At 36.2% G+C, this 14,441-nt stretch overlaps 1 protein-coding gene across 1 annotated transcript in view; it reads left to right on the top strand.

Annotated features, from left to right (window-relative positions):
- Positions 1 to 14,252, top strand: part of Smp_152370 (putative arf gtpase-activating protein) — a 24,599-nt gene extending 10,347 nt beyond the window's left edge. Inside the window, exons 5-10 of the mRNA XM_018789005.1 lie at positions 1,107 to 1,203; positions 4,507 to 4,617; positions 7,215 to 7,274; positions 8,897 to 9,012; positions 12,339 to 12,427; positions 13,566 to 14,252. Coding sequence (XP_018654492.1) covers positions 1,107 to 1,203; positions 4,507 to 4,617; positions 7,215 to 7,274; positions 8,897 to 9,012; positions 12,339 to 12,427; positions 13,566 to 13,780 — 688 coding nt within the window. The 3' untranslated portion in view covers positions 13,781 to 14,252. The remainder of the gene's footprint in view (positions 1 to 1,106; positions 1,204 to 4,506; positions 4,618 to 7,214; positions 7,275 to 8,896; positions 9,013 to 12,338; positions 12,428 to 13,565) is intronic.
- Positions 14,253 to 14,441: the final 189 nt, after the last annotated feature.

Raw genomic sequence — 14,441 nt, 5'->3', positions numbered from 1 at the left:
CTTTCTAATCTAACAGCACATAACCGACTGTTAATGGGGATCCAATCGATTAGTGCTGCCTCAGCTCTAGCGCTTAGTGCAACACCAACGCCAGCAAGACCAGACGAAGATGCCACAGAGTCCCCGGATAAGCGCACGTGAAACAGGCTTTTCGAAGCGACAGATGGAGAGCGAATTTGTAGTACTTCACTAGAGTCTTGAATACGGGTCTCGGATAGACAGTAAACATCAACATTAAGACTTTCTAAAAACATAGCCAGCCCCATCTGTTGTCCGATCTGCATTAGTGTGCGAACGTTGAAGGAAGCCAGCTTGAACGGCGCACGTGGTTTCAGAAAGACTGCTTCAGTATTCGTAATCGGTGGAAGCATTCACTTTCAACCAGACAGTGACTGGAGATCGTTTAGATAGGACATAGTTTCCACCATGGGCGAGCTACTGCATAAGTTGGAAAGGAAGGATACACAATTTGGGAATAAAGGGAGTGAAAAAGCGACGTAGTAAATAATAATAATAATAATAATAATAATAATGGTAATAATAATAATCGTGTAAATTGTCTTGCTTTTAGTATGAGCGAGAATACTTTCGTCAATAGAATTCATCATTTCATTTATTTGTGTGTGGGCTGTGATACTGCCCGGGTGCCCAAACCGAAGCAGGTGGTTTTCTTAGGGGGCCACACCCAGAGCCTTTCACCTAAAGGTCTGATCCACAAGGCAGTGGAGCATCGTGAGGAGATGCAGTTCCATGGTAGCCGGTGACCAACAGCAAGTTCATTCGCCATTCGTTCCATCAGGATACTGGAGCCCATGTGCACCATTGGTTTGGAATCAAGGTTTTCCAACTCCCCTAGGTGGACCCTCCGTGTCCACCAACCCGGTTAAAGCGCCGGACATTCGCTTTTCGTCCTCTCACTTTCGTAAACAACAGTAGTGCCACGAGAAGGCAGTGATATCAATGGCAATGATATCACTAGTTATGATTGTCTTAACAGGCATATGAAATACCACCAAGTTGTGGGATAACTACTTTTTTCCTAATAGTTTATTTGTCTTTTGCCAATTCCATTTCTTAAATATCTTATTGACTTTCTTATATTTTAGCTCTAAATTCATGGATGATAATGGTAAATATACAAATTCTTCGTCTAGGCATTATTCATTAGTACCTGAAAGAAATGACAAATACTCATGGCAGTCAGTAAGTTGTTTGTGCATTTCATCATTAATCTTGTATTAACTCATTTATGAAGCTCAAGTTTCTAATACCAAGCTACAATCATCACTTCGGATGTGACCTAGGATACGCGGATGACAGTTTTATTTGGTATGGATGATGGCAAAATGCAAAGTCTTCTAATCTCATTGAACAACAATGCCAGAGAATTTGCGTTGCGTTTTTGTCTTAAAATGCAAATTTTCCCTCTAGGACCTGTCGGTATCAGCACCTCAACTACACTAAGGTTCGGATGTGAAGCAGTTAGACTCATCGAATACGTCACTTATCTTGAAAGTTTTATCAGCCCTGGTGGATTGATATCAGGAGAAATCGGGACACGAGATATCTATTTGGTAACCAAAGGACGAGTCTACTGGTCAGCAGTTCGCTCTGTTCTAGTTTATTTCTACGGAATGTGACCTTTAAAAATAAAGGATAGGCTACTAACATTTGGTCATATATGCTTTCAAAACGTTGCTCGCGTACATTGAAACCATCAAGTGTGTACAACACTGAAATTAAGCAGGAGATACTAGATAAAGGTGGGAAATTAGTTGGTGAGGCTGTGAATCTTTATTGGCTAAAATGGTTGGGACATATATTACGTGTTCACATTATTTGTTGTGTAGGAGTAATTTGGAAGAAAGCTTAGTGGAAGCCGAACCAAGGTGTGGCATTAGTCCATGAAGTCATTGAATGTAAGAGTCAGCTTTGTTGGTAGGTGCAAACTACCTGATTGTGGTCTACGTGACTATTGTGATCGATTGTTAGGAGCTTGGGATAATATTGCTCAAAATCGATCACAATAATGAGAATGCATTTACTCTTTATATTACCTATCAATCTTGAATTTCAACATTGTTTTGTACTATCTTCCCGCTATGTAGTTCATTATTCTCAAATCATATCGTTTATGCATAATGTTCTCTACTGTCACTAATACTGTTGGTACTTCTACTACTTTGACATTTGTTTTGAAAAATTAATTTCTCTGTGCTTAAGTGGTATGGCAATTCGATTGATAAACATGTGTATACCAGTCTCTACGTTGATCTTAACCAGCTGACTGACCTCAACTAGGTTTATTTCCACTGTTTATTAGCAATATATCAAGTATCAAATGTATCGTTCTTACACAGATTCTAGCCCCCAAATGCCCTGGTACGGCCGAGAGTGGGGAGAGTCTGCTCTCCCTCTCGAAATGCTCTCATATGGCCACGCGAATGTATAGCCTCTGCTAGGGAAGTCCTACTCACTGCCTTCTCGTGGCGGGGGTGTTGTTCACAAAAGTGAGAGGACGAAAAGCGAATGTCCGGCGCTTTAACCGGGTTGGTGGATGTGGAGGATCCACCTAGGGGAGTTGGAAAACCCTGATTCCAAACCAATGGTGCACATGGGCTCCATTATCCTGAAGGAACGAATGGCGTATGAACCAACTGTTGGTCACCGGCTACCATGGAACTGCATCTCCTCACGATGCTCCACTGCCTTGTGGATCAGACCTTTAGGTGAAAGGCTCTGGGTGTGGCCCCCTAAGAAAACCACCTGCTTCAGTCTGGGCACCTGGACAGTATCACAGCCCTCACACAAATCGAATGAGATTTGTGCGGCGCATATGTATCTGGTGCTTCCTTGTACCAATATTTATGTGTTTAAATAAATAAATAACACAGATTCTAACTCCACTGACCGAGTTTTGTGTAAGAGTCCTGGAACCAAAAGACTAAATTTGTTTATTATGGAGGGCGGAATAAAAATTGAGAATTTACACACATCAGACTATTAGATATCTGGATATAGTCTGTGTTGTAAAGAGTACAATTAAAGATGAGTCTAGTAATTTGAAAATGCTCCACTGTTCTTTGTATATATAATTACAACATCATCAATTTTCGAAGATAATGATTTACGTTCCAAAAAAATTAGACACCGTTCATGATACACATCGTATCACAAAAATATAAGCGGTAAGAAAAAGAAAATGTTATTGTAAATCAAATTGTACATCAAACTGTTGATATGGAAGTATAAATGATTTGTTGCAGTAACATGATGGCATTCGCTTCAATAATTAAGCCATAGAAACCACTTAATGTAGTCTAGACTACTTATTACTATTGAGTAGTCCAATGTAATATCTAAAAGATACTCAGGAGAGTAATTATATTAATTTTAACAGTAAGTTGCTGCGTTACTTTTTGTAATTGTGATGCCGTTTCGAAAGCTTACATTTCTGATTCCTCCGTTTTATTTACTTAGTTTTCACGTACTACTATAATATGCTATTTGATGTTTGTTGTTTCTGACAATTTTTTTCACTGATTTGTATTGAAAGCCATTATTTTGTTTCATAGTTCACATTACAAAGTGATCTTAATCAGCCTGGTACTAAAAATCAGGAAGCGATGGATAAGTGTTTAGCCCTAGCGTGAGAATTCTCAACTGTGGGCATCCACGACCTCATAAAGTGTCGAACCGGAGACCCTTATGACTAGCGCTTCATCTTGAGAGCATTCATTCAGGATCCAGTGGTTTGCATGTTTAACTTCAATCACTATGCAATATTATTCGCTAATTTCCCAATCCCATTAGTGAGTAACTGCCTCCAGCCCTCATCCACTCCATTGTTCACAGCGTCTCACTAGAAATCTAGGAATTACTTTAGTGAATACATAATTATTATTAACCTAGACAACCACTGGAAATCACGAAACAGTGGATAGTTGTTTCATCCTGTTATAATGACACCTTAGTTAATATCGATCTGTAGTATAAACTATGAAGTTCAACCATTTTCAAAAACCTCTTATTGTGTTATTTTGTTGTTTAATACTTAATCAAAATAACAGCAGATTATAACCAAAACAGTAGATACTGTAGTCAATAAAAGATGTATAACTTTTTAATCTTCCATAATTAACCACAACTAATCGGAGTGGGGAAGGGGAGATCATCCGTAAACCGTGAAATTTATTGAAGCTGTAAAGAAGGAGCAATAAGCGTATTTAGCCATTGTATGTAAGTATATATTTACAATGCTTTTGTAAATATTATCAATACACAATACATACACTAAGATCTAAACAAGGCCGATGGAAACCCCCCTACCAGCAACGATAAAAACAGTACATTGTAACTAAAGGACCAATGAAACAATAAGCAACAAACAAACAAACAAACAAGTGAAAGGCATAACAATACTGGATTCTAATTTTTGAAATAAAATAATTCTATATATATTTTATTCATAAACTTGTTTATTTTATTTTGAATTCGTCAATTTAGGGTTGGGCAATGGTTAGTCAAGTGGCTTCAGTAGCTGCTAAATGTACCAGTCAATTAGCATCTCAAGCAACACAAAAAACCAAAGAATTAACTCAATCCGTTCAAGAAAAAGTGAGTTATATATTAATAAAAAAAAAGATTTATCCTGAAGAAGTTTCATAAAATTATATTGTTTAATACATAATAAGATGATTCCATAAATTCATTTAGTAATGTTCGTTTGAATCTTCCCATCAATGTGTTAGGACTGCAACTGGTCAGTCTCTAATTGGCATATGTGCATACTGTGCGTATCGCCTCAATATAGCCTTAATTCACAAGCATGGTAAGCAAAGATGGATAATGGCTAGCAGTGGCCGAGTGGATAACGCGATGGCGTTTGAAGCGAGGGTACTGGGTTCGAGTCCCAGAATAATAATGATAAGTCAGTTTACAAATACTCTATTAATAAATATATTGATTTTTAGTAGAACTCAAATGTTATTAAATCAATTGAGTCCCAGAGTGAACACAAACTGTGAAATGCAGGTACATCCAGTTGACGGGTCCCAAATAAGACGAAACGCGCGTCCTGGATTCCACTGCTAGCCACTATCCATCTCTGCTTAATATGACTTCATAGTTTACAGTACGCAGTACACACACACACGCCAACCCGTATACAAGTGAGTAACACACTAACGTCAATTCGATCAACATTGTTGTTCACAAATATTTTTTTGGATGCTTTTTAATTTCCCAATTATAACCTTTAGTCTAGTTTGTTTATTGTACACTTCATATTCTATATTGTCGTTGTTACTGTTTAAAAGTTCTTTTGTTGTCATATTTTCATGTATCATTCATCTAATAGTGGGACAAAGAATTAATCGGCAAAATAGCATACAAATGATGAACATAACGTAATACATTTGTCTCATTACTTCTTAATTGAATTATCAAGTATAGATTTGTATACTTGACATTTCAATATTTGTTCATTAAGAGGAGAAGATACTCGTAAGTTACTAGTATTTGACCACAGATGCCTTAGAAATATTGTTCGCATCTGCTGGGATCACCGGGTAAGTAATAGTGAGGTTAGACACAGGGTATTAGGGAATGATGGTAAATCAGTTGATGAGGTGATGAGTCTTCATCGACTGAGATGGTTGGGCCACTTGTTACGTATGACTGAACACCGATTACCACGACGCGCTATGCTGACTAGTATTGGGGATGGTTGGAAGAGAGTTAGGGGTGGCCAAACCAAAACGTGGCATCAGAGCTTGAAGTCACTATGTTCTTATCTGCGCCATGTTGGTGGATGCAGAATACTTGGTCGGGGTCCGTGTGACTATCGTAACCAGTGGTTGGAGACTCTGTGTGACATGGCTCAGAATCGATCACAATGGCGTAGGTGTATACACTCGTTGTCTTCCCTTAAACCTTAAGATTAAAATTGCTTCATAACGTTCTTCCTTCCTATACTATATCCTTATATACAACCTATCCTTTATATACTACCACCACTAAATTAACTATTTCTATGAATTATGTGTTCATTTTGTTGTGCTAACGAGATATGGCAACTTGGACCGTTGCATATATGTGCCTGGTCCTACGTTGTAGCTGACTGACTGACTGACCAGGCGAAAATAAATAAAGCAAGGAAATAATTACCATAGCTTGGTTAAGTTGTCCTTTTCTGGTCTAGTGCGTCAAGTTGTGGATCTATAGTCAATGAATGTAAATTTACCATACTACCTTACTGTTTAAACTTTAGTTATAAAATTAAAATCTGTGTAACAAGGATTAAATTTCAAGTGTATAAATGATTGAGCTACAAGTGATACGTACTAGTTTGTACGTTGTTGAATATCTTTTATGCAAAACAAATGTTTGTTTGTCAATTTCTGTATAACAGTTTTTTGTAATAATATTTTATGAAAGAGTAAATAACTTGTTCTAAGATTCAAATGTTTTTTCGTCTATTAAATTAACTAGTTAAGGTGTACTATTGTTTACACTGCCTTCTCACGGTTGGGGTGTTGTTTACAAAATTGAGAGAACGAAAAGCGAATGTCTGAAGCTTTAACCTAGGTGGGTTAGAAAACCCTGATTCCAAACCAATGGTGCACATGAGCTCCAGTATCCTGAAGGAACAAATGGTGTGTGGACTTATTGTTGGTCACCGGCTATCATGGGACTGCATCTCCTGACGTTACCTCACTGCCTTGTGGATTAGACCTTTAGGTTGAAGGTTCGGGGTGTGGCTCCCTAGGCAAGCCAACTGCTTCGGTTTGGGCACCTGGGTAGTATCACGGCCCTCACACAAATCAGTGATAACCACTACCGGCATCATTGTTATTGTGTGGCGCATATTTATATTTGGTACCCCCTTGTGTGTTCAAATGAATAGTAAAATAAATAAAATAACTTTTGTTCAGTAACCTTGATACAAAACTGTACATTTCTATGTGCCTTCATGTATTCAAATGTGTATATTTAGTTACTTACTAAATCATACTTTCAAAACTAATGTGAAATAATAACCACAGGGAAATAATACAAACTCAATAAGTTGACCATCAAAACTACTGATGTTTTTGAATGTTTTCCGTTTTAATAACACTGTTGTTGTTATTGTAATTGTAGTCATCGTCATCATCGTTGTCAAATAATCAATGTTGTCCACTTTTTGTTGACTATTTTGTTTTTGAAAAAAGGTTAAAGATAGCAATATTTTGGATTCATTATCAAAAGGTGTTGATACTGTCACCTCAAAGGTTAGTAAATAATCTGTTTTATTAATATGCACGTGTTGTAAGGTCAGGATGTGTGTGTGTGTGTGTATGACTTTATTATTTTAGTCCCTTTTAGGTCATAAAGTTGTATCTTTCATGATAACTTGAAAATCACCTTTACCATTAAGCTAAAAAGTCGATTGTATACTTCTTCGTTAATCATAGGTCGATAATTTTAACTACGGATTGTAAAAATAGAGTAAATTTGTGCCTCCTTTTCTCATTTGAAATCACGAACTTTTCTTAGCTAGATCACTACTCAGAACCTGAAAGCACTGGATGGTAGCCATTTCGTCCTAGTGTGGGGCCCCTCAGCAGTGGGCGTCCACGACTCTGGGACCGTTAATTGAACCTAAGATCTTCAGTGTCGTTATCGGTCAAACGATTAAAAGTGAACAGACTTTAGTTTGTTAATGTTCAGTATTTTTCGTTATTCATGCTATTAAGTGTTACTTAATCATATCTAAATGCTGATATATACATGAAACTGTAAGTTACACCTATTGTAAAAAGACTAACTTAAATGGTAAAACACTTAAAATATTACTGAAAAACCAATCAGTTTGAAGATAACAAATTTTAATTGTTCTCACGAAATTAAAATCAAGCAAACTCGATGATAGCTAGTTTGTAGCCTATTAAGGTTTAGTAAAATAACTTCTATTTAGTTCTTAAGACATCCAAAGTATCCGATGTACAACCATTTAGTAAATATGACATCGATTGAATACCAAATTAAGGGAAACATTTACTCCTGTTGTCGATATGATCCGAAATGATCATTACTCGGACGTAATTAATGTAATTCAGGGAATGGTCAAGTGTTTATAGAATCATCTTATGTTCCTTGTTCATTATGACCTAACCGATAGAGAAAATTTATTGGTGTAGTATAGGCAACCGGTGATTAGCATTTATTATATGGGTTGTTGGAGAACGTATGCCTGTGTCACAAGATAACCATCTAATCATTGTTCATGATAATCACTTAGTCGACTTTACAACTGGTGACCGAAATAATTACGTTAACCCAATATAACTACGACTGAAGAACGATCTCTGGTCCGCTTTTTCTAGGTCACTTCCGAGTCACTCAAGGTCGTCGTCGTCGTATAGTTTCAGCGCCCAAGTGACTCAGTAATATTACTCACACAATGATCTGATATTCAGTAGTTGGACGTAATCAAGAAGAAACTCTAAACTTAAGTTTTGTGATAATCGGCACTTATCAACAATGATTTTGCAGTTAAGGACATTGCCACCGAGTTATTAGGACCATTAGCCACCTAACGTCGGAAATAGTGCATATTGTTGGTGGAGAAATTGATCAAAATATTTTAATTCCGAAAATTTCAGTCCATTCAACCGAATGAAAACCTTGTAAGCAGGGACTAGTTCAAAAACCTTTCTGTATTAACAAAGGTGATTGACGGCAATGTGCGTTATAAAATTTTTAATGTAACCTCATCTTACGATCAATCATGTGTTTTCTAAAAACAGTTTTAATGATTTATGTATTGTCAATGAGTTTTTTTGAAATATTTCATTAGATCCAGGTTAATTATGTTCTGGTTTTAAAATAAATGTTTTATACACTTTTCTAGTTGCAAACAGTGAAAATGCAAGGAATTCGAAGTTTTGAATCATATTGGACTAGTAATCCTGAATCAGATTTGTCTAACGGAAATTCTGACAAATCATATGGGTCTACTCTCTACAGGTAGGTTTTAACGATCTAATTCATGTATGTACACTCGAATGTGAATGTCATCACTTAAAAGCATAGGTGAGTGTGGATACCATCGATCTATTTTGAGTACAATTAAGAGCGTTGCTCGATTGGTTATGAAAATCAGTCATACAATGACAATCAATATAGAATTTGATACATGTACATCAGTTCAAGTTGTCACACCAATATTATAAAGCAAAATTATAGAAACGTACCAGATTAGTAGCAACGACAGTACCAGTGGTACTGGTACGGCCGAGAGTGGGGAGAGTCCGCTCTCCCTCTCGAAATGCTCTCACATGGCCAGCGAATATATAGCCTCTGCTAGGGAAGTCCTACTCACTGACTTCTCGCATCACGGGTGTTGTTTACGAAATTGAGAGGACGAAAAGCGAATGTCCGGCGCTTTAACCGGGTTGGTGGATGTGGAGGATCCACCTAGGGGAGTTGGAAAACCCTGATTCCAAACCAATGGTGCACATGGGCTCCATTATCCTGAAGGAACGAATGGCGTACGAATCAATCGTTGATCACCGGCTACCATGGAACTGCATCTCCTCACGATGCTCCACTGCCTTGTGGGTCAGATCTTTCGGTCAAAGGCTCTGGGTGTGGCCCCCTAAGAAAACCACCTGCTTCAGTCTGGGCACCTGGACAGTATCACAGCCCTCAAGCAAATCGAATGAGATTTGTGCGGCGCATATGTATCTGGTGCTTCCTTGTACCAATATTTATGTGTTTAAATAATAAATAATAAGAAAAAATAATTCGAACGGAAAGAATAAATTTGTGGTATAAAAGGTTTAAGTATTTTAAGGCAGAATGAATGCATCTGTGACATTGTGACTGGTTTCGAGTTATACCTTCCAATTTTTCCAACGATTGATCACGATAATCATGTGAATCTCAATCAGGTAGTCTGTATGTATCACCACGACTCAATCTAACAGTCAATAACTTCATGGAGTAGTGTCACGTTGTAATTTTGGCCACCTTTTACTCTGTTTCAACCCACTGATTATCTTTTACAAACACTCGGCGAACAACTACTTAGTTATAATTTTCATTAGTTTCACGAACCAATTTAATTTAGACAACCATTAGCACTAGACTGCCGTTTCGTTCTAGTATGAGACTCCTTAGCAATGGGCTTTCACTACCCTACGACCATGAATCGAACCTAGAACCTTCGATCTCACGTGCAGACGCTTAACCTCTAGATCACTAAGCCGAGATCCAATGGTGTACAAGTCTAACTTTTATCGGTTACTGACTTCACTGAAATTCAACAATCTCCAAAATCCCATACTGACTATTTAGTTCTAAGTTGGATTTTACACTATATCTACTCCAGTACAGTCTGCTGTCATCATAAATATGATAGTAGTATACGAGTCTCAGTCCAACACATCAATATCTATCTGTTTAATGCATTATAGTGAGTAAATTGATAGATTATGGATTCAGACGTTTAACTTTCTACTATTTAATAGTTAGGTAGTATTTAATTCACTAGGACATTATGTAATTATAGGAGACTATTAGACTGTGTATTATTTAATACTTGCTATTATTTTCTTCAAGATTTAGTGTATGTATAGGTTTCTCAGTGTTTCTATCAATATCGATTTGGTATGAATACATGTGAAGAATCGTCTTCATTCTATAACTAATAACTAATTTGTTGATAGTCATAGACTGTGTGGAAATAGGAAAATATTACTTTTTACTGTTAAGATATTTCTTACTGTGTACTAAAATCAATTGAACGCATGACTTTTAAGTGTTTCCAATAAATGAAACATCTGTATAGACCTCTGTTAAACTAGTTATCCAATCAACATTCAATAGAAGTTTCTTAGAAACATCTAGAAAGTGAAAAGTTACGTGTGACATTTCTGATTGGATGATTACCTATCCTGTTACTATGTTTAGAAGGGATTTCAGAACTTTCCAGAAGCTAAAGGCTGTCTAAAATGCTATAAATACCCTAGATTTTCTGTATATAAACTAACTTTGGAGTAAAGTGTTCCTCCCATATTTCACTCTTTTTCTCTCGTGTCCAAGTTGCCGTGTAGATTTAACTTACGAGTTACTAAAAGAGCTTAGGAAACTGAGTCAAGCATTCGGTTATAAGAATTTTTAGAGGGCGACAAAAACCATTATAGTGGAATTGATTAGGTTCAAACGGTTTGTCTGCCTCAACTGAATAATCACTCTAATGAATATATCGTCATTATATGCAATTCACCTCACACTAATGAAGTTCGAATCCTGCTTGCGGGATCGTGAATGCACACTACTGAGGAGTTCAATGCTTCCAGTTTTTCAATAGTAGTCTAACATCGATCGGTTCATGATCTCAATCAAAAAATTAACAATCTCCACAACCCTATACTGAAGTTAAATCAATTACGCATAATACTACTACTGATTGTATTACGTAATTGACCAGTATAAATTATTTCTATTAATGATGAATAGTTGTTGGTGAATTCCAGTGGTTTATTTTTGAATCGTTTGTTGACATAATTATTCATCTTATTTTGTTTCATATATTCAATTTTCTTTGGTTTGTATCCTGGTGTGAATTATGGGTTTGGACTGTTGTGGGGAGTCCAAAGTTTAAGATGTGGCAACTTCCTTCAGTATTATTTAGTCTTCGATAGTTCAATATTTTTTATATCCATTAAATCAGATCATTATATTATCGAATCCACTAGTAATATGTTCTCTTTTGAACTAATAACATGTGACCATGAACAATAACTAGGAATACTTACTCTTCACTGATCTAAGCGGCTTTTTTAATCCCCAGTAAGCAATCAGGATATGAAGATGTCAATCAGACTTACCTTCTATTGTTGTATGGTTGTCATGAAATCAAAGCTCATAGAATTACATAGATCAATTACTGGTTCACAATGTGTCACAAATAAGGCATCTTAATTTGTACACAACTTAATCATATGCTTTATAAAACTAAACAATAAGTGTATAGTTAATTATTAATTATGAACATTAAATCGTATTACAATAGTTCCTGAATGAAAGCTTATAATAAAAGCAATATAAAAATGCCAGGATTCAAGTATTTAATAAATAGAAGCCAATATATATATCTTCATGAACGGGTTCTATAAGTTCTCTCTTACCCAACTATTCTCCCCTCTCACTCCATCCAGATGTAACAAGTTCGTCAGTTGATATCGATCAGTGACTTAGATTGACGTCAATTGATATTCATATATATCTTGATCAGAAATTATAGATCTACTTGAATTCTTATATTTCTTTTAATCATTCTCTGCTAGTAATCGTGAACAAGATCGTTCCAGTTCAATGTTTCTTGATCGACACCTACAACATGGAACCGATTCGTTTAATACAAGTGAAGGAAAAGGTAATGCTTTTTCGTCCACCTTCAAAATCAAAAATGTTTTGTATGCGACTGTGTGTTATGGACGAGGTTTTCGAAGATTAATGAAACAGGATTTCAATTGTTAAAATCACTGTGTAGAATGGTTATTTATAGGTGAACACATTGATATGATGTGTGGCCGAGTGATGCTTAGTTACGAGACTGTCTTATTGACAGAAGTCACCGAATGATTAGAGATGACCGAAAAGACTACTAGTTGGATGAATATATTTTCTATGAGATATAATAATGTGGTTATATTTGGAATTTGAACAGAAAATAAAAATGATAGAGTGTGATGTCGAATTGGAGTAAATTAGCCTGTAGGTCACTGATTCGGGGACGCGACTCTAGATCTCAAGGGACAACTTCTCATAGTCGATAATACGACCTTTTCGTGACAAGTTTGTAATGTGTGTTAGCTTCGCACTGCAAACTGTCTTATTATCGGAAAATAATCTGTATGGTAAGGTGAGGTTTAACATTTCTGCCTCCTGTTGTCAGGAAGCAACCTCGCCGCAGATTCCTATTGCCTAACGAAAACACCTTAATTCTGTCACACCCCTGTGCAGTCAGCAATATGACTTCATCCTCGAACTTGAATTTTCTAATTTTAGTCTTACCGATCTCCAACCGACCTGCCTGGGATGGTAGGATCCTAAAAGAACAAGCGTTCAAGTTAGTCTATCTCGATTGGTTCATTACGATGAGCAAACCGGACTATTACTTGAAGATAGCAGCTATTGTCAGCTACAACCATAGCGTTTTATTCGTATTCCTCCTAACACACGCAATTAAAGAAAAAGGGAACATAGGTGGTTTCACAGAAGAGCTTTTAGTGTCTCTTGACGAGGCGAAAACACTACTCAACTATTTTATACACGACTATGTCTGATTCTCATCGCACAACTATTACCGCGTAATTCTAACTTTTTGCTGTTGCCAGGTTTGTATACATATTTTACAGGAACTTCACCATCACATACACTTAGGGATCTTTTCTGTATGGAGTTGCCTTAGCAGTTTTTGTCGATTTATGTCATACAAGATTACTTGAATTTTCAGTGTCAGTTATTGACAATATTAAATAAACAAATATCTATTTCATATTGTTGTTTAGGCGCTTCATTGTCGAATACTAACTGGAATAATAATGAAACCTGTGATTGGGATTTAAGCAATGATCATGGATGGGGATCAATTGACAATGACAGTTGGTCTACTACAACTGGTGGTGGTAATTCTAGGACAACACTAGCTAAAGAATCCGTTGTACGACATGATTCCAAATCTGAAAATAATGGTTACAATCGAAGAAGTCGTAAAAATTCTTAGATTTAACTTGAAAATTTAAATTCTCCTAATCCTTTTTTTTGTTTGGTTAATGATCAAGGTCACTTATCTTGCTTGTATACTATAACTATTCATTTCTTGGCTTTTTCTTTTGTTTAATTGTATTGTATAATTTATTTTTCAATCTGAAGAAGTCTCTTTAATTTACCATATATATTTCTTAATTTTGTTATGTAATCTTTATGATATGAATGATGAAGGGTTTATGATAGTTGTCACGGCAACTAAGCCAATTTATCTTTCTCTCTTTGATTTCTTATCTTTTTAATTTTAAACCCATTTGGAGTTTTGTGAGGGTGGTATTATCACTATTTCGGTAGTAGTAGTACTGTGTATGGTATTGGTAATATATATGATGTGAGACTATTGCACGGTTTGAATAAAAAGCATGTTATGTTGTTAATGGTACTCTTTTTCAGATAGATGTTACTTATTCAATATATTCGCCTGTTCAATGTGGTTCAATTATTCAGTAATTAGGTTTATAATTTAATAATGATGAATTTAAATGTTGTTCATTGACTTGTTTCCATGTAGACGTTTCCATGTAGACGGACCGTGATAACCGTGCTGGCCTTTGTTCAGCAATTTCAACGCATGCATCGGTGATTTATTACTGGTGTATTTAACTTTTAATGGTTGG

This window comes from Schistosoma mansoni, chromosome W, assembly GCF_000237925.1.
Source record: "Schistosoma mansoni strain Puerto Rico chromosome W, complete genome".
Lineage (NCBI taxonomy): Eukaryota > Metazoa > Platyhelminthes > Trematoda > Strigeidida > Schistosomatidae > Schistosoma > Schistosoma mansoni.
This window is presented reverse-complemented; position numbering and strand designations above follow the sequence as displayed.